This window comes from Paralichthys olivaceus, chromosome 7 (assembly GCF_024713975.1).
Source record: "Paralichthys olivaceus isolate ysfri-2021 chromosome 7, ASM2471397v2, whole genome shotgun sequence".
NCBI classification, from domain to species: domain Eukaryota; kingdom Metazoa; phylum Chordata; class Actinopteri; order Pleuronectiformes; family Paralichthyidae; genus Paralichthys; species Paralichthys olivaceus.
In genome coordinates this window covers 17,609,164-17,630,008 of record NC_091099.1, presented here as the reverse complement: position 1 = coordinate 17,630,008, position 20,845 = coordinate 17,609,164, and the positions used below count along the sequence as shown (strand labels likewise).

General features: G+C 41.9%; 1 protein-coding gene across 2 annotated transcripts; it reads left to right on the top strand.

Moving 5' to 3' along the window:
* Window positions 1-505: 505 nt before the first annotated feature.
* Window positions 506-10,944, top strand: cnot4a (CCR4-NOT transcription complex, subunit 4a). 2 transcript variants are annotated; one of them, XM_020079219.2, is made up of 13 exons: window positions 506-771; window positions 2,977-3,199; window positions 3,516-3,713; window positions 4,000-4,086; window positions 4,369-4,470; window positions 4,640-4,765; window positions 4,855-4,979; window positions 5,066-5,272; window positions 6,389-6,446; window positions 6,552-6,807; window positions 7,776-8,273; window positions 8,511-8,744; window positions 8,964-10,944. In XM_020079219.2, the coding sequence occupies exons 2-13, from the start codon at window positions 3,026-3,028 to the stop codon at window positions 9,290-9,292; spliced, it is 2,394 nt and encodes a 797-aa protein (XP_019934778.2). In that variant the 5' UTR covers window positions 506-771; window positions 2,977-3,025; the 3' UTR covers window positions 9,293-10,944. The 2 variants fall into 2 exon arrangements, with proteins under 2 accessions (XP_019934778.2, XP_019934777.2); XM_020079218.2 differs by having other exon boundaries at window positions 8,511-8,762.
* The last annotated feature ends 9,901 nt before the right edge of the window (window positions 10,945-20,845 follow it).

Here is a 20,845-nt window from a genome sequence, read left to right as displayed (position 1 = left end):
AGATAGATAGATAGATAGATAGATAGATAGATAGATAGATAGATAGATAGATAGATAGATAGATAGATAGAACATTAGTAGTGGTCGTTGGGACATGAGTATGTTATGATATGTCATTCATTATTCAGACTCAGGGTCCAGATAAAATACAACACAATTACTGAGCATAAAATACTGAAAAAATGACGTGGTTAATAATTCCAGGCCACACTGTTCATACTTATGTCGGCATGACCATAAAACTGGTATTAAATTGAAGTATATTAAGAAGTCCTTTATTAGTCCCACAATGGAGAAAAGTGCATGTGATATTTAAATGATTTGGGAAATTCCTCATAAAATGTCAGTATTAAAATAAAGAACCTCCCATTATCAAGTACTGTTCTTTTCATGCACTTTTCTTATTTACCTCCATCTCATAAATCACACTCCACATGTTGGGAGAGAATGTTTCCCGGAAAACTCCGTCTCCCACAATGCCCCGGTCCCGCTGCGCAGACTCAGTGGCACAGCATACTTGCCCCATTCCCTCCTCCCAACATTAATGCTAGCTAAGATGGTGGTTTGAGCGTAAATTGTCTCTACAATACCAAGAGAAGAAAAGGGGCAGAAACATCTTTCCAGCCTTTGAATCACAGCAGACCAACACGCCTGCGGTTGTCTTAACTGACCGTCCGTAGAAATTTGGACATTTCACATACACTGGGTCGCAGTCTCCGCCCAATCTGGTGTGACTCCCTCGGAGTGGAATCTAAGCTAAATACGGACAGGGTAAGTGACGCTAACGTTAGCCAGGCTGCTAGCCGCACTAGCCAGCACCCGTTCTCCCTCATCCATCGCAGGACAGCCGTGTCTCTCACGACTCCCCACGCTGACGCTGGAGCTTCCCGAGGCTCGTGAGGCCACCGTCCGTGTTGTGTTAAAGTCGTGGGAGCAGTGTCAGTTGTTTATTCTGCCAATAACCTGCCTGCAGTCCAGCGCTAGCTTGTGTAGGCCGCGCCGTACGTCTTCATGATAATGTAGCACGCTAGCGGTTAGCAGGAATCAAGCTGTCATTTCATATGTAGGAAAAAGAGTAATGGTGTGTCATGCGTTTATTCAAGCGTTCAACACCTAGAACCAGATGGTATTCACCTCTGTGTGTTTTGTTTTTGGTGGTTACACATCCAATCACTCCTGGATATCCGCTGCTAGCCCGACCGGCTTCTTTTACCTAATTTGCGCCCAATGTTAGCTTAGCCTCACGTTAGTTAAATATCATCTGTCATAATGTAGGGTCCAGAAGACAGAGCAGCTGAAGTTACCAGCCCCTCTATCTGGGTATTGAGGCTGAACACACGACTCTAGCTTCCAGCTGGTGGCTGCAGGTGAAGCTGTGACTCCTCGTTTACATGAGGATTCTCCAGCTGCCAGGCACAGTACATGAAATGTTGGCAATTCCCTGTCATCATCCACTGTGGTTATATCACAGTGATGGCAGCGGTGTTGTCACACGCACAAACTGACCGGTTAACAATTTACGACTTCATTCGTACACAAACCCGATTTCTTTTCAATTCCCCCTTTAAAGCCCAGTACGGCCGGGTCGAGTTAGTTACTGTCAACCAGATACTCCCAAAGATACCACAACATCCGCATCAGCTATCAGTAGTGCTGTTATTAGCCTGCGTGTTAGGATGTACATTCATTTTCCAGTTTCTGACTTAGCTATTGATCTTACATTCACCAAGGTTGAGGGGATTTGATTTAACTATGTGTTCATTTTTGTGGATAAGATGAGTTGAAAACTCAAATATATACATTTTACTATCAGAGGATTGAGTAAACTATGTTTGTGTCTACACTTCTGCGAGAATATTCATAATGTCTGCAGATATATAGCTGAAATTATTTGTCAACTAATCCATAAATTGAAAGAAAGCTATCACAAATGATTCTGATACCACATATGTTAGGGTTTCAGCTTCTCAGATGTGACAGGTTTCTCCTTTTCTTTGACAAATGTCTTCCCTAAATAAACATTTTTGTGACTTGTGTTCAAACAAAGTAAAACATTTGAAGATACTGCCTTTGGCTTCCACAATTTTTTGTTATTTCATAACTTAAATCATTAATCAGGTAATTGTGAACACAATCATTAGTTGCGGCCCCACCTGCAGATTATTTTTCTGAGGATTAGTTAATCTCCAAAATATAACGATAGTCTTTTAAAATATTGAATCTACCCTTGACAGTATAAATGAGGAAATAGAATATAAGAAAGAAATGTAATGCGATTCAGCCCAACCACAAACTACAGCCACCACACCTCTTTAAAAAGTTAATTCATAGACTCAACACTATATTTGTCATTTAAGTAAAATGTTAGACTGCAGTAGTTTTTAGCAAGGTGTACCTAATAAACTGGCAACTGAGTGTTATGTTTCATCTGCTGCTGACTGGGTAAAACTCTGCATGGATGATATTTATATAGTAATATTCCAGTGTCTGCTTCGTCACTTCTCTCCTGCTGAAGCAGCACCATCCTGCTAACTTGTTAACAAGTTCAATTACGATAGCACTCAGAAAAGCAAATATATCCGTCAAGACCCCACAATCTCCTCAAATTCAATCAAACTGATCTAAATTGTACTGTCAGAAAAACCTGTCCCCTACATATGCCATGTTTATTTTCCCATAAACAACCATGAATAATTCCCAAGCATATTGGTGAAAACTTTGTAAGCGCAAAGACAGTGGATTCACACCAAAATGCAACTGTTTCTTCCCTGACCCCACTCACATCCTTTTACTGAGTTTCATGGAAACTGGGCAAATAATTTTTGTGTAATACTGCTTACTTTCAATAAACAAACGCAGATGAAAACACACACTTTTTGCAAGAGGGTTAATAGTAGAAAGAACTCAGTAAGTTGACATTATATTCACTTGCACAAGAGAACTCTCACACTCACCATCTTGTCTCTGTTTCCGTAGCCCTGTGCTCTGTGACCAACTTCAACACTCACACTAGCCGTGCCATAGGATGTCCCACAGCCCTGAAATGAAGGATGACCCCATGGAGTGCCCTCTGTGCATGGAGCCACTGGAAATTGATGACGTCAACTTCTTCCCCTGCACTTGTGGCTACCAGATCTGCCGCTTCTGTTGGCATCGCATCCGCACAGATGAGAACGGCCTGTGCCCTGCCTGCAGAAAGGTTAGGAAACTTTGCAATGACCATGGAAGCAGAGAAATTAATCCCAACTGGAGACTCAGCTGTCTGTAGTGACAGCAGAGGGGATGTGTTTCGTGAACACAAGGTGGAAACTAACTATTCAACCCCCCCTATCAGTTCATCATCCAGTGAATTTTATCGCATTATCACTTTGGCAAATAAAGCCTGTTAAACAACCACACTGACAGCTAAAGGCCTCCATCACACACTACTTTCACAAAGCCACATCATTTAGAAGAGTAGGGCTTTTTTCTTTCTTGAGATGGACAAACAAAATCGTTGTGTTTTCTCTGTGCAGCCGTACCCAGAGGACCCGGCTGTGTACAAGCCTCTGTCACAGGAGGAGATCCAAAGGATAAAGAATGAAAAGAAGCAGAAACAGAACGAAAAGAAGCAGAAGGTGACAGAAAACCGCAAGCATCTGGCCAGTGTCAGAGTGGTCCAGAGAAATCTGGTGTTTGTGGTTGGGCTCTCGCAGCGGCTCGCCGACCCGGAGGTGAGTTCAAAGTGATCACTCACAAGCCAATGAGACCTGTGCCGCTGCTGTGTTGGAAATGATAAATTTGATACGAATAAGGTAGTGGCTGTGACAAACTGAAGTTAGATTAACAGTATCTTGAGCTCGATGATCATCCACAGTCTGAAGATTGAAAAGATCTTGATAAGAAGGGATTTTTATGGACATATTAAGGTCTCAGTGTAGGAGAAGCCTCAAGCATAAAGATTGTCACAGTCCATTAAAGCTCTCTGGTAATTGTTATTTCTTCATGTTGTGCCTACAGGTCCTAAAACGACCAGAGTATTTTGGGAGGTTTGGGAAAATCCATAAAGTGGTCATCAACAATAGCACATCTTATGCCGGTTCACAGGTGAGAGGTCAAATCATATTGACTGGATGAACACGCAGCATAAAGGTTTATCAACTTTAACAGAGGTTAATCAATATCATTTCTTTAAATACAGAAAACCTGTGTTGTTGACAATTTTGCTTAATATTTTTGTAGTATTGTTGGAGTTATCTTTTTTCTTTCCCTTGGCATATTTATTTTTAAAATGAATAAATAGAACATTTCATAGATTATATTACTGGATTATTAAATAGCCAAAGTAAATTTGTTTGACCTGTATGTTTGCTTTTCTGTTTTTTTCAGGGGCCTAGTGCTAGCGCTTATGTCACTTACATCCGCTCTGAAGACGCTTTAAGAGCAATACAGTGTGTGAACAATGTGGTTGTTGATGGCAGAACACTCAAGGTGAGAGGTTACCCACAATCCTCATCAGTTGAACTTATATTTTCACTTATTTAGCTTGCAGTGTATATAAGGAATAAACTATGAATCTTAGACACAGGTCACATTATTTTTCACATATTTTCTTGTGTCATTTTAACTCAGCTTGTATCTTTAATTTTTTTTATTCCAGGCTTCTTTAGGCACAACAAAGTACTGCAGTTACTTCCTTAAAAGTATGCAGTGTCCCAAACCTGACTGTATGTATCTACATGAGCTGGGGGATGAAGCTGCTAGCTTTACTAAAGAGGAGATGCAGGTAAAAGTCTGAGAACACAACTTTGCTCGGTCCTGTATGAGCTAATAATTGAAAAAGCAGTCGTCTCATGATGTGTCACTTGTTTTTAGGCGGGAAAACATCAAGAGTATGAGCAAAAACTCCTCCAAGACCTCTATAAAATAAACCCTAGCTTTCTACAACCTCCAGCATGTGGTACAGAGAAGTCGAAGAGTAAATCCAACTCCACACAGAGGTGGTTTTTAATTTCTTCTTTGTTCCTCACCACAGTAGCTTGTACTATTGGGCTAACTTGTTTATGTTTCTCCTGCTTTGCAACAGATCCAACAATAGCAATGGGAAAGATGGGTGGCCCACGCTGTCAGGGCATAACAAACTGGCCAATGGGCTTTCAGAGGACCGCAAGTCCCCTCCGCTGCTAGACTATCTAGACCAAGACGTTATTACTTCAGATGGGTTAGATGCCGAGCTGGGTCCTGGTCAGCGTACTTCTCTGTCCCCCTTCTCATCAAACTGTGACAGTAACAGGTAACACTGACCACGCCTCATCAATACTGCTGTATACTCCACATTGTAGAAGATACAGTTTTCATTGTATTGTATTTAGTTATAAACAATGTCTGGATATGTATAATTACTGTGAAAATACCAATTAGGAATTTTTTTGTTAGTTTGTTATTTACTTTACACAAACCAAGCGATACACCGCTCCTCCGCTCCCTTCACTGGTTACCAGTGTTTGCCTAAATCCGCTTCAAGATACTAGTACTTGTGTACCGTGCTGCAAATGGATCGGGCCCAGTCTACATCCAGGACATGGTTAAACCGTACACCAAAATCATGACTGTTTGCCGTCCTGGCTCCCAAATGGTGGAACGTGCTCCCCATTGACATCAGGAAAGCAGAAAGTCTACACATCTTCCCTCGCAGGCTAAAAACACATCTCTTCAGACTACAGCTTGGCATAGAAGATGACGGTCTAATAATAATAATAATTAAAAAAATTAAGTTGCACTTACATGTAGCACTTTGTAATTTGACTTTTTTGAAGCTAATGTACTAACATGATTCTTGCTGTTCTGGGATTTTACCCTCATGGTTGAATGCACTTATTGGAAGTCGCTTTGGATAAAAGCTTCAGCTAAATGATATGTAATGTAATATTGCGGAGCCAACAAGCCACGAGAATACAACTATCGGGAAATACAGCACGTTCATCACATTTCAGGAAGACAATTTATCATTTCCATTCCTTGGTATACAAGGTATACAGTTTTTTTTCTGAAACACCATACAAAACTGATTTTATTTCAAATTTGATTGTCTGTTTTTAATTTAAGCACTGATATTGCTCAGGAGTTTTACCAAGCTACTTTAGGCTACTCTTCGTTATCTCTGGGTGGGTTAGCTGTACATCACTCAGAAAACACTCAGCCAATCAGAGCAGATCCTCAAAGACCAACACAGAAGGCCCTGTATTTTCTAGAGCTCGATAGAGAAGCATGAGAGAGGATATGTAAAACTATATAGAGATGGTTTTTGGTTCTGAAAACCCCAAATACTTCTTGTGGATATCAAAACTTTAGATACAATGCTAGAGATGTGTACAATTTGTATCTAAATAAATGTTTTTTCTGTTTTTAGTCCCAGTGACAAACCTTCAGAATCAATCGGTATGGTGAATGGAGAGACTTTACAACCGGTAAACTACTTAATCTTTTGTTATGTCAATTACATCTAAATGACGGTAAATCAGGTCTGAGATAAACAACCTCACAAGCATTTTTTCTTCTCTTTTTTTTCCTAGATACCCACCAGTGACTCCCCCTCCCCTCCCCCGGGTTTAACCAAGCCCAGCCTGGTGGTGCCCATCAGTGTGTCAGACCTCACAGCCCGTTCCCCCTTCGAGGGTGCGGCAGCTGAGTCCCAGTCGCTCTTCTCAGACAACAGCAACTTCAGACACCCTAACCCACTCCCTGCCGGCCTGCCCCCCTTCCCCAGCTCCCCCCGCGGCAGCTCTGACTGGCCCATGACACCTGAACCACAGAGCCTCTTCACATCAGGTATAATTGAGATTAAATGAAAATGTTTCTCCCTGACTGGTTGTGCTTTTAAAGCTGATGCCATAAAATCACAGAAGTAGTTTTGAAATGATGAATTGACCTGATGCTGCTTAATTCTGACTATTTGTTTTCATAATACTGTGGCCATTAGCTTTGTACACCATAATATTGACTGTAATGGTGGTGTCTTATTACTTTTGCATTGTCTGCTGTTGCGGGCTTTGTAAATTGTTCTTGATAATAAAACGAGCAGAATGCTTTAGAGGGCTGTCCCCTCTACAGATTAGTCAATATGTAGTCAGAGACATAGTCACCATTTTCTCAATAAATCATTTTTTTAAAGGAAATGAGCTATCATTTATTAGTCATTACTGAATGATGTCTCAGGCTTCCTGGTAGTCCATGTTTTTCAAAATGTTTTTTGAAAAACATTCTAAGACAGTTTGAGGGATTTAGCCTGTCATAGGACACACCGCCATTTTAGTTCACGAGTATGTAATGCACTGAAGACATTTTTTTTTACTGTTCTTCAACCCTTTGATTATAGTTATAACTCTGGTCTCCTTTGAACAGTAAATGGTTGAACAGTCTATAAATTTTACAACCAACAAGTCAGAGTAAGAACTAGACATACAGAACCAAAGCACCAGAGGCACAAACAGTGCAGAAATCCAGGTATTTTAGTTTATTTTTTAAAAGGGAATAGTAGCCTGTAGTTTTACTTAGTTTTGTGTGGAAAACACTTTGACGTTATATGGGATCCTCAAATGCACAGATGTTAGAATCCAGAGACTCACAGCTGTCAAACACAATTGGTGTCTTCTATAATGTTATGAGAAGTCACAGATGTAGCTCCAACTGCACCAGCAAATCAAATAACTCAGTCAAATAGAAGTTGAAGAAACCGATGGCAGTCAGTCATGTAAGATTTTCTCACGTCAACTTATATCTGTCTTCTTTCCTCGCAGACACAATACCAGTGTCTTCTTCCACAGACTGGCAGGCGGCCTTTGGCTTCGGCTCGTCCAGCAAACAACAGGATGACGACTTGGGCTTCGATCCCTTTGACGTCACTCGCAAGGCTTTGGCCGACCTGATAGAAAAGGAGCTGTCGGTACAGGATCAGAGTCCCTTGTCCCCGGGGCTCCTCCCCCATGGAAGCAATCATGGTCCCAGTCTGCCACCCCTCAACCCAAACACCGTCTCCCACCACTTCCCCAGTGGCCTGCCACGCCTCCCCCAGCTCCACCACAGAGCCATCTACAGCTCGTTCAGCTTCCCCGGCAGTCAGAACAGCCAGGCCAGTCAACAGCAGCCAGCTGCCAGACACCCCTGGATGGGCGTCCCCACACGAAATAACCTCACACACTTGAACCACTCAGCCAGTGCTGCCTCACACAGTAATTTCCTGGACCTGAATCTGCCCCCTCAACACAACACAGGGCTGGGAGGGATCCCCATCTCAGGTACAGGACACATGGGTCATCTGTTCATGTTAATACCCTGAGCAGATGCGTTACATGATGATGTTGTTGAATTTCACAGTGTATGTCCACTTCCACACAGCATTATAACAATGTTTACTATTGTTTTGATTAACCTTTATTGACCTTACAGAGCAAACAGTTGCAGTTCTGCATTCAACCACTAGTCTGTGATTCTAGCACCTGAGGAACTGACACGTGCTTTTTCCTTTTTTGCAGAAAACAGTGGATCTATAGACGGCTTAAATGTAAAAGAGTGGCAAGACGGCCTCAGAGCTCTCCTGCCCAATATCAATATCAACTTCGGGGGTCTCCCAAACTCCTCTTCGTCTTCATCCTCCTCATCCTCCAACAGTGTTAATCACATCGGTGGGCCAGCAGGGCCAGTAGGCATCTCACACAGCCTGAGCTGGGATGGCACAGCCAGTTGGATGGACCCGGCTATCATCACAGGTAGAAACTACAACTCAGGTCATTATCTTCAGAATATAATTCATAACAATTTTGATATTTGATCAATTGGTTTAATCATGGCTTTTACAAATCTGTTTTTCATTTTTGCTTAGAATACTCAAATATTAATCAATATTAAGGATTAAACACAATACTTCGAGAAGTCTCCCTACTGTATTTTTGTCATTACTCATCTGTCCTGTGACCCCCCCCCCTCAGGCATCCCGGCCTCGGTAGGCAACAGTTTAGACTGTCTCCAGGATGACAACCCACCACACTGGCTCAAATCCCTGCAGGCTCTCACAGAGATGGACGGCCCGGCAAGTTCAGTGATGGCCACGCCCCAGCCCCTCCACAGTGGCCTCCTCGACGCCCACCTCCCACTCCACCTCAGAGCCGCCGCCGGCTGGGCTCCCTACATGCCCCCACCCACAGCCAACCCCGCCAGCCAGTTCCACTCCCCACCACCAGGCTTCCAGACCGCCTTCAGACCCCCAGGACAGCCCGCCACAGAGCTGCTACAGAGTGCCGCTGTGGACCGCCACTGAACACAGACTACAGCAGACACCCCATCCATTCCCTCACTACCACTTAATACCCACTCATCCTGTACCCTGCTCCGCCCTTCCCCCCAATGCAATACACACAAATCTGCAGAGTATGAGAAATTATTAACAAAGTAACAAACATGCTTTCTTCTTTTTCTCTTCCCGCTTCCTTTATTGTCTACTCCGAATGCCTATTTGTTTTTGTTTTTGTTTGTGGCTCAAAAGTTATCAGTACCCTTTGTCTGCTACCATCACCACTCCTTAGACCTAGTTCTGGGCGTTAACATGGGTAATCAATGTGTTGCTTGCCGTTTTACGGAGAGCACAAGAAAACAGTAGAGCATCAAAGCGCCCAGCGGTGACACAAGAGTTCACAAACTCTACAAACTGGCAATGAAACAAATCAGCTGAAGTGGGGTCTTTAAAAAAAAAAAACGTAACTAATGAGTAAGCATGAACATCATTTGTGTTTTTTGAAAGTTGAAAGTTGCGATTAGTTTTTGAGGAATGAAACAAGCTGTGAATCTGCTCTTTGAAGCTTTGCCCCAAAGACCCTCATCCTCCCCACTTTTACAGGAGACTGAAACGGTTAACCCTTCCAGCTGAGTTGCGGATAAAACAAGATGAGAGAGAGAGAGAAAAAAGGGGTTGGCACTTAGCTTTTTTTGAGAGTGTTTTTTTTTTATATAAAATGTCCCAAAAAAGAAGCTGAGATTTGGTGAGAAGAGAGTGAATGCAGATGACACATGGGAGTTTAGGGCACAGGCTATGCATGGGCTCCCTGTTAGGTAGGGACACAAATGGTCTGCCTGAGAGGCCACTTAGCCCACATTCCCTTCAGTGGAGGGCTCTCAGTGGCCCTGTCCTGCTGGAGGGAAATTTTTGCTGAACCTCTGTATCAGAGGATAGAGCACTGCCTAACCGCAGGGAGCCAGGGCTTTGGGAGATCGTGGCACACATCCTGAGCACTAGGGTTAGACTCTTACTCACAGTGCCACTGTGTGGTACCTGCAGTAGCTAGCCCTAACATGGACAGCCACCAAGCAGACAGGACAATGATTAGGCGGATGAGGAAATGACCCCCGACGATAGGGAAAGGGTTAACAGGTCCCCTTGTTCGACCCACAAGGGCTTAAACGAGGCCTTAAAATGAACAGATGAAAGAAAGGAGCTCGAGTGATTGGAGGGAGGACTCTAACGATTGCTGAAAAATATGCAATATTGTATTTGACTTTAGCAATGGTACGTAGGCGTGTGTCACACAGGAAGGTGCAGCGAGACAATAATGAGTACTGTAGTAGTGGTTTTTTTAAGGAGCTCTCACCCTTTAGGATTTGCGATCGGCCACTCTGACCACCGCCTTTTTTTTTCTTTTTTTTTTTTGGAAGTCTTAATTCTCTCATCCGTGTTCCCTCTGTCTCTCTCTTTCTCTCTCTTACCACCCCCCTCCCCACCCCCTCCTGCTGTTCTGTATTTAACAGTATTCACAAAATGAACAAACTCATCCAGGAGAAACCAACCACAGAGTCATACAATGGGTTTTAACATGATGTTGCGAGGTTTAAAAAAAAAAAGAAATCGAGGCGCTTAAAGGAAGTCAACTGTCCTCTGCAGGTCTGGAAAAATGAACCTTAAATAAAACTGAAAACTCAGAGCTGGTGTTTGTCTGATGTTGTGTTCTCATCACCACGACTCAAACATGTGCACTCATGACGATTTTAACTAAAGTTTCCACCACCATATTACATATACATATGACAGATCTTGTAAATCACACCTGTTTCCTATTCCAAAGTCTTCCACTAGGGGGCAGATAACTTTCTGCTACTGATGAAGCTCTGCAGTCAAACTTTGGGTCAGCACACACAAGGTTACACTGAATGTCACTCGGATACTTTTCTCTGATGCATCATGGGTTTTTTGCTTATTAACACTTCTAAATTTCACTGTATTTATTAAGCATTCTATATGAATGTAAAGTTCAGAAGGTGGTTTTGATCATATGTTTGATTTATAGCAGCAGGCGTGCAGAACGCAGGGCTTCAGTCTGCAGCTCTTCAGCTAATGCAGCAGCAGATTCCTGCAGCAGTCTTTATTTGTCCTGTAGGACTAGTGACAGACACAAGGAGGAGCACAACTGATATAAATACAGTGACTTTACTGTCTCAGATACTGTATCTGAATCAGGTGCCTCTGGATTTATTCAAGCTAACAAATCCCAGATTCCAGACTGACATGATATGAAGCATTTTTTTTTCCACTTATTTTTTAAAGTGAACATTATATTGGGAGCGTAAACAGAAAGTATAATGTTTTAGTTTCCCACACATTGAGATGTTTTACAACCAGACAAAGTTTTAATGACTTTGTTTTTGGCATATTTAATAGTTTGAGTTTAAAAGTTTCTGCTGGTAAATAATAAAATATAAATATAAATATGTAAACATATTTTGCAAGTAAAACAGTAAATTACTTATTATATATTAATAAATATATGTCATTAGAATCAGTGGGAAACATGGACTCATAATAACATAATGAATACCACTTAAATTGGAGATAAAAATTATCATGATACAAACTATAATAACATGAGTTGGCAACAATAAAACCATCATGGCTTTGCTAAAGTATTCTGGGTGGGAACGAATCTAAAATAAATTGTTTATACGGATTTTTACAACATGAACACAGGAAGTGTAATGTGGGCTACACGTTGAGTTGATTTTCTTCTTAGTTTTAATGTTTACAATCTGGCGCTACTGAAATGATGCCGAATTAGCGACTTGTAGTTTGTGTTTCCATCGTTGCCATGAATGTTCGGGAAATCATCACTAGATTCATTTGATACAGAAGAAAAGTTAAAAATCGACTTTTTCTCAACCAAGTTCTGTGATTATGAGGAGCGGATTTTTTCTGTGATTTCAAAACGGATTCCTGGATGTGTTTGGGGGACGAGATTGGAAACAACGACATCATTGGGAAGCGTAAGTTACACTTAATTTAAAACTCTGTTTATCATGTCTGTGTGTGTTGATTTGACTGAGTTAAGACTTTGAAAACGAGCTCACTGCCTCGGTTCGTTCTGTGTTTAAGATGATATGTGCGAATGAGGACAGCAGCACTTAGTCGAAAGGTTTGTCAACAGGAAAGTTATAGTTTTTCTTTTTCACCTAAAGCTCAGATTCGCTCTGGTTTATTTTGCATTTTATGTTCAGCTGCTTCTATTCAGCTACATGACTTAGAACTTGTACATTTATTCATTTCAACAAACTTTAAAGCTGCCAGGAACCAAAAGTACAAGAAAAATCACCAGTGCTTATAAAATGAACACATGTTGTGTTACAATCACTCAAAACCGCATAGATCTCATTTATTTATATAGCTTCACACTATACAGTAAGAATTAAAACAGTTTGTGTTTAAAGTGATGTCATATTTCAGGATCTCTGTCAGTGAAAGTCTGAAGATGTGTTTCTACCTAATTGTTTTAAAAAAGCAATTTCAATTTGCATTTAAAAAACCTGAGAGCCAACACTAAAAACAAATGAAAGACAACAGTTATAGATCAATGTCACCAAGTGGGATTGAAATGGAAAAGTGTTGCTTAGAGTTCTGTCACTGCAGAGACTGATTCTGTCAAATCTGCGATGCATTTGGATGCAAACACAGTTTATTCTGTCGGTTTCTCCAGTGGTGGATGTAGGATTTTTCTAGATCAGGGGCCATGGAGCTTACACAGAGGGGCCAAATATATGTCCAACATCCACTTACAATTCCTGATTCAGAAAGGAACACATTAAGTCATTCCTTGTTTACCGTTAGCTCCATAGCTTCAGGTAAAACCATACACCAATGAATACATTTGGAAATTGTTTCTTGTACAAGCTCATTGTGTTCTTCCAAAAAGCTGAGAACATAAAAATCTTAGTAGTTGACGATGTATTTTCGATCGGTCGACGTTATGGATGGTTGATCCTTTCAGCTCTCGTCCTCAGGTAAAGAGACATGTTGTTGAAACAGACGCCCCTCTGCTCAGACCCAGTGATGTTTGAAGTAACCCCCCCCACCACCACCACCACCACCTCCTCCACCACCTCCACCCTGCTGTTTACAGGCTCCAGGTGCTGAGGAGGCAGCAGCAGAGGAAGGTGAGTGTGTGAATAATGCAGGTGGGCAGCAGATTCAAGGGCTGTGACAATGAGTCAGCAGCAACACACAGAGCGGGAGGGGAGGGGGGGGGGCTCTGCTGAGAGGAGGAGGAGGAGGAGGAGAGTGTTCCTCGACCAACACACACACTCATGCAGACGCTGCACTGAAAACACAGTGCAGGTATGTTTGTGATGATGCACGTCCGACACGTTCAAGAATAGCATCTGTTCCCTCTCTGCAAGCTACAGAAAATAACTCCAGTTCTTCTGTCTTCTTCTTTCTGCTCCGCCGGAAACATTTGCCCTAAAAGCTGCATGGACTCCATCATCAAGCGTTTTGTGACAGACAGTGTTGCCACTGATTAGTTTATTGATCTTCCTGCTTTGCTGAAACTGCATATTTATGCTCATTATCATAAAGGGGATAGAGGAGGAGTGAAGCTGGATGATGAAGCAAAGGAGGTTAGAGGTAGAGGTTTCTCCTGTTTGTGATAAAGTCCTGGATGTTACTGTCACGTTTGTTCTTATTTAATTTGAAAGAGTCAGAATTGAGGGAAATTATGTGACTTCAAATTCTTATCTCGAAACGGCTGACTGAGGTATGCTGAGTATTTGCAAAATAAATGTCTATAAACTGCATTTAACTAGAGTCAGGTGTAACATCGGGCGAGGCAGAAAAAGCCCTGATTTTTCACTCTTCCACAGATCCGTCCTCTGCAGGGGTTCAGTCTGTTAAACTGCTGAAATCTTGCTTTTCTTGAGGACTGCAGCTACAGTGAGAGGGCATGTGGAGAGGGCACAGAAAAGCTGCAGTGGCTGCTGCTATAGAGCTCACTGAAAGTAACAGATCATGAGCCAAAATATACACGATACCATCCCCTAACTGCAGCTGTGTGGTCTGTGGTCGGTTTGGGCCATCTTCAGTGACACTGTGCAGGTGAGCCAGGACTAATGCTTTAGTATTTGTCATATACTGGAGATTAAGAGAGGCTGCTTTAAGCCTCATGCAACAGCAGATCCACTCTGACACTTCCCTGCACTGTGCTGAATAATGCAGCATACAAAGTATTAAAATATGATTGGGTTTTTATTTTCTTCAGACTCCTCTGCTCTCCTCTCAGAATAACCTGCAGTACAGCGTAGTGGACATCTCCATCGTTTTACTAACCTCCGCCATGGACGTTACGTTTTCATCAGCATTTGTTTCTTAGTAAGCAGCATCACACAAAAACTACTGGACAGATTACTGCAAATATGGTGTAAGGAGAATACAGAGGGGCCATTACACGTTAGTGCAGATCCAGATCAGGGGTGGATCCATGATCCTTTCTTTTTTAACATTGTGAGATCAGGTGTTTTTCAACATTGTCTTTGAATTATATGTGAATCCTGACGAAAAAGTGCAGACATATTTAGGGAAGTGAGATTTTTGTATGTAGATATGTACAGTTTCTATGTACATGTGTACGTATAATTTCCAGGCCCAGTGGCTGCATGGGAAACCTGCAGGGATTGCTCTCAGCAGAAAGCACTCTCTCTCTCTCTCTCTCTCCATTTGTCAGCCATTGACAGGCTCTCTCACCAGTGCAGCTGCTTGCACTGCAAAAAATTAGAGTTTTGAAGTTTAGCCTCATGTTGAGCTTTAAAATGAGGGATGCAATTATTTGTCAGGTTAATTGGATGGAAAGAAAATCAGCAACTATATTGGTTGTTGACCAAACGGCAAAATTCTGTGGTTCAAGCTTCCACAAGGAAATTGTGAACTGTCTTCATTTTATATTGTTGTAAACTGAATCAGTTTGAGTTTTGAACAATGCTCAGACAAAATAAGACAATTAGAGCTCTTGCTAGGGACATTTTAACACAGTTTTATAGATCAATCTGCTTTTAAAAAACGTAATTAGCATACAATATACGTATATATATTTCCTTATAATTATCAATAATTGATAAGGAAAATAATAAAGTATTTCCATCATAATAAGAACCAACATTTAAAATTAAAGGAGAGCTTAATAATTCCACTTAAGCTTTAATTTTGACAAAATAAAGCTTAATTTAACTGACACTTAAAATGCATAAAATAATTGCTCTCTAAAAGTCGTATTCAGAAGAGACTCAGTAAATGTTGACAGACATGATGAGGTGGATATTTTTTACAGTGTGTGTAACTCTCAACTGACCCACACAAGCCTTTACTGTAAATTCCACCAGCAGTCCAGTTAATGTGTCCTGGCCAGGAAAGCTGACATGCTCCTTCATCATCGTACAGTATGTAATGGCTCTGCTGCGAGGGGTCTGTATGTAGAGCAACACGGACGCTGCTTTATGTCCAACAATGTCTTTGGGTCCTCTCCTGCAACCTTAGGGAAAACAAGATGCTTGACTCTAATTAGACTCTTTTGACAGCCGTGCATGACTCACTGATATTTAACCTGAATATTAAAATGCTGCTATAAGGGATATAAGGTTAATTCAGATATAGCGGAGTAGTGCGTTGGATGAGAGACATTAATCGTGGTCGCATTAACCTTCTATGATCAGATATTTGTTGATGGATCCTGATAATTGGTAATTTCATCGCTAACTATGACTCTAAAGTCGTTCATCAAGCAATAGAAGAAGAAAACTCCCTGGTACCTCTGGTGCTGGTTCAGTCTTCCGTCAGCGCAGACAGTCGAAGCTCAGGTTGTGTGAATCTCAGCAGGTCCCTCACTCTTCATGCTGATATCCTTTTTTTTGTGGTTTTGTGTTTGCTGGCCTCCTTGAGTGTTGTGCGTTGATGTAATTGAAGTGGGAAGGTCACAGCACCGATTCCGTTTTGAATTTTCTCAGCCAGACAAGTGCGCTGCTGATCCTGCACACTGGGCCGGAGCTCAGCTCGTAAACTGAGATCCTCATCACCTGATATCACAGTTAAGGACATGAACTGCAAATCAGACCAATATGGAAATATTGCCAACATAGTGAACTTTTTAATTTGTTAACGTCACTGTGTTAGCATGCAGGTTCTAAGCACTGAGCTGCTGTGATAACTGCAGCTCTGATTGTACTCGGTGGATGAATAGAACTGATCACTTTACAGATTGATTGTGTTATGGAGGGATCGTAGACAAACAGACTTTGTTATATATATTGATGTTTGTTAGCAGTCAATGTGCCGAGTCATGCTTTTTTCCCTGAACATGTTGATGGGTAGACACCGCACCACAGGATGAGCCTGTGTCTACGTCAATGGAAATCAAATAAACCGGTACATAAAAAGATGAGTGGTTCATTCATGATGAACTCATCCCTTCTAATCTGGTCGTCACCACCTTCTCTGGATCGTATCGTCTCTTCTGTATCACTACAGTGGTGCATGGCTGTCAGTGGCCCGAGGTAAAGAGGCACATTTAACTGGCCTGAGTTTCACAGAGACCATTTGTGGACTTCCACAAGAACGAGGAAATTATGGACGTGCCCTTAATTATTAAACAAGTGTGTCAGCAGCCTGGCCTGATGGAGGTAATGCAAAGAGGAAGTGGGCCAGAGAGAGGGCCTTTGGGATCGGGGGATAAGAGATGAACTGGTGGGCTCGGACCTGGGGGCGGGGTGGTGTTAGGCCCAAGGGCTTTGCCTTTAGCTTGGTGGATCCAATAATGCTGCGCGAGCTATACTGCACATTGTTAACATTCAGAACCTACATGAAGCTGTTAGAGCGCTGTGCACAGGCATCTCACTCATTTGGTTTTACACAGTGAGACAGCAGAGGACAGCTGGTGATTTGATACAGGCTAATCATATGATACTCTGCAGGCAAAGCTGATCGGGCGACAATGAAAAGGCCCTTGAGAAAGTTTTTGGGTGACGTCAACAGGAAAAGCATGGCATTATTGTACGAGGGATATGGGATGATTGTTTGTCTTCAAATACATCGATCTGGGAATATCAAGTGAGCCAGAGGCCTGACTCAGGCAAATCGACCATCCTCTCTCTCTCTCTCTCTCTCTCTCTCTCTCTCTGTGTTTGTGTGTGAGAGAAACAGCACGTGCAGCCGCAGTACATTTACATCCCTGACAGGAAAACATTTGGCTCACAGCTGATTGTCGACTTTTCGCAGACTTGTCTTTAGGTGTTGTGTAGAGTGTGCAGGGAGGAAGAGGAGGGTATTGAGCTCGTTGAAGGCCCGTTCCACCGCTGACCGACAGCACCTCAATTAGTCCAACGCGCTGATCAGGGATTACCAGGACAGTGGCTTAAACCACGGTTTTAATTACATGTTTGTCATTTGCATGTTGAGTCTGACATCTGAAAGAAAGTGTGAACCTGAGACCATTTTTAAACATCTATCTGACAGTGTGAACACTCCACCTTCTGCAGGGATCAGTCAGGTAAATAACCTGGGCTTTAGTTGTCGTAAACAAATCCAATGAAAAAGACTCAAACTTATTCTTTGCGTATTCTTTTCCAATTCTGTCAATTGTTGCAGGTCTGGATATGATACTTGCCAAAACAACAAGTTAGATACGTGAGGTTCTGACGATTTTATTAAATCCGTTCATCTTCATTTGGACCATTTTCTTTTTCTGCTCAGCGTGACGCGTGGAAGTCTTTATGCAGGACTTAGAATGGATCACATCTTTTAAGAGAGATCATTTATCAACGCATTACGGTTGTGGTGTTTGCGTTACAATTTTATTGCATAATTGTTTGTGACTTTTAGTATGTTATTAAAACCTTTGTGTTTGTGCCCCTCTGGAACCAGACCATTGCTGCTTGTAGCTGTAATTTTGGGCGATTGAGCTGCTTTCTTCTGTTGAGACAAAAAGTTTACAATCTGCGATTTAATTCTCCCAAAGTTTTGAGTTTTGTGTATTTTAAAGTTCCATAAAAGAAGAGACTTCACAGGTATGCTATGGGCTACATAGTAAATGCTGTGGTAGGCGATGTGGTATTGGTTTATGTAATATGCTGTAATTGTCCTATACAAATGATCAAATAAAAGGTAATGACATAAAAATCAACTCAGGCATTTAGACTTATTACTATTTGACAGGTCTGTGTGTGTGTGCGTGTGTGTGTGTGTGTATGCGCGCACACACGCATAAGTGTGAAATAAGTTGCGACAACTGGGAGAGAAATTGAATAAAAGCAGGTACAATCTCTTCTACAACCGAGCTCCTCTCCTGTACGCTCGGTTATTACAGTCCAGTGGAGCTTCACAGCACTCAGGAGAGGGAGCGAGTGAGAGACAGACGGACACAGGGAGAAAGAGAGAGTGTGTGTGCAAGAAGAGTGGGACCTGCGCCAGCTCACCCCACCCTTACTGCTGCTGCTGCTGCTGCCTGCAGAGTGAGGAGTGCTGCATTTCCTGAGGGCAATGCAGAGGACAAGGAAGAAAAGACTGGATGGTGTTAAGGTCACTGTACAGCAAACACAGACCTGGGCTGCAAACACAGACACACAGAGTGTCCGTGGTGGACAGGGACACTGAGAAGGACGGACGAGCTGCAGCATTCACAACGATGCGTCCTCTGTCAAATGTTCAGCTTCACGCCATCAGAGGACACAAGTGGGAGTGAATCATTTTCACACCCAAAAAAATGACGCCCACTCATTTCAGCTTCACTGCTCGATTTCCCTTTCACTGCTCTATGACTGGATGTGTGTGTTTGTCGGCTGATGTATTGTCACTACACTCGACGGATTTAGTGCTAAAAGACCTATTTGTTATATGACAAAATATGCCTTTAAAATCACACTATGAGAAACAAGGTGTTTAAGAGTGAGTTTAAAAAGGTTATGATTTAATTATGACTGACAAAAACTAAACTTAACCTTTAAAACACACCATCCCACCAGTGGAACCCTTTGGCCTCGGTTGCTCTACTTTAGTTGTGTTTTGGTCTCTGCTGCACTCAGGCTTCACTCAACCTTCACAAATTATACATTGTTTGAAAGCATGAAGTCTCCTGATTCCACTGTGAATGGTCTGTAAATAGTCTGTATTTGTATCAAGCTTTTCTAGTCTTGATGACCTCTCGGAGTGCTTTACAGTCCAGTTTATTACCTTACACACACATTCATACAGTGCTGTCTATGGGCAGCACTTTTTTCTATGACACTTGGGCATGCAGATGGGGAAGACTGGGATCAAACCGCAGATCTTATGGGTGGAGGACGACTGTTCTACCCCCTCAGCCACAGCCGCTATCTGTACACAAATGATGCAAACTAAAGGCCTGTATTTCCTTTTTTATGCCTAAAAGACCACAAATAATCCCAAAACCCCTTTAAATTACACTACTCCCATGTCTGTGTTCACCTTTTTTCAGTATCACATTCTGACTTCTCTCTTTCAAAGAAGTTGCATTGAAAAGGCATGAAGAACAGAAACCTTTTTATTTGGGGTACATCATTTTTAGACTTGTGCACAGAAATTGGTGTCTGGTAACTGTTTATTTGAATATCTCAAAAACTGCTCTGAAGAGACGGACACTTTGACGACTTTAAATTAGCAACAGGAAATTATTTGACAAATAATAATTAAAATATTTTTTTGAGAAGTAAATTAACAAACATTCGCAATTGTTTCAGCTCTTTTTCATATTGGATAGTAAATCTGAAAATCTTTCACTTTGGGCTGTAGGTGATAGTCAGCACACTAATTTATAAATAAATTATGTTCATAAGTGGTATTGGTTTACGAGATATAGCCTACTGCATCCGACTGGCACATGGACACTGTGTGTGTGTGTGTGTGTGTGTTAAATAACAACAGAGAGAGAAATCCAATGAAATACTTAGTGACAACAGAAAATGATTTTGCAAATAAATTATTTGGAAATTATGTTTTGAATTTCTTTTTTCAAGTAAAAATACTAATACTCCCAATTTTTTTGCGTTTCAAATGTGATGTTTCGCTGCTACTCTTGGTCATTTTGTCGCATATCTTAACCTTGTTACTTTGGGCTTTATAAGTAAATAATCTGCACAAAATAATCTATAAATAAATAAATAACTTAATTATTCTGCACTCAGCAAGTGCACAACAGCCTGGAACGGTTTCATGCATGTGTGCATGTGAATACAGGAAGAAAAAAAAAGGGAGTGATGGGTTCTCTTCTGGCCTCTGAGGTGTATAACAACTCGTTGGGAATGACAGAGGTAAGCGGGGCTCTCCTGGGACTGAGGATTAGTGTGGAACCATTACCTTAGCCCTGTGAATCACTGCTAATGGCTTAAGCGAGAGGGTAGTACAGAGGTAGACACATTTAGATTGAGACTTCCAGTTCTGTAACACTGCACACTGCAGCACATTTCTCCTGTTAGTGTGCTGCAGAAACGCCTCGGACAACTTAGTGCACAGTGGATGATTTAAGTCCCCCCACCCCCCAACCAAAATGAGCGTACACCAGCA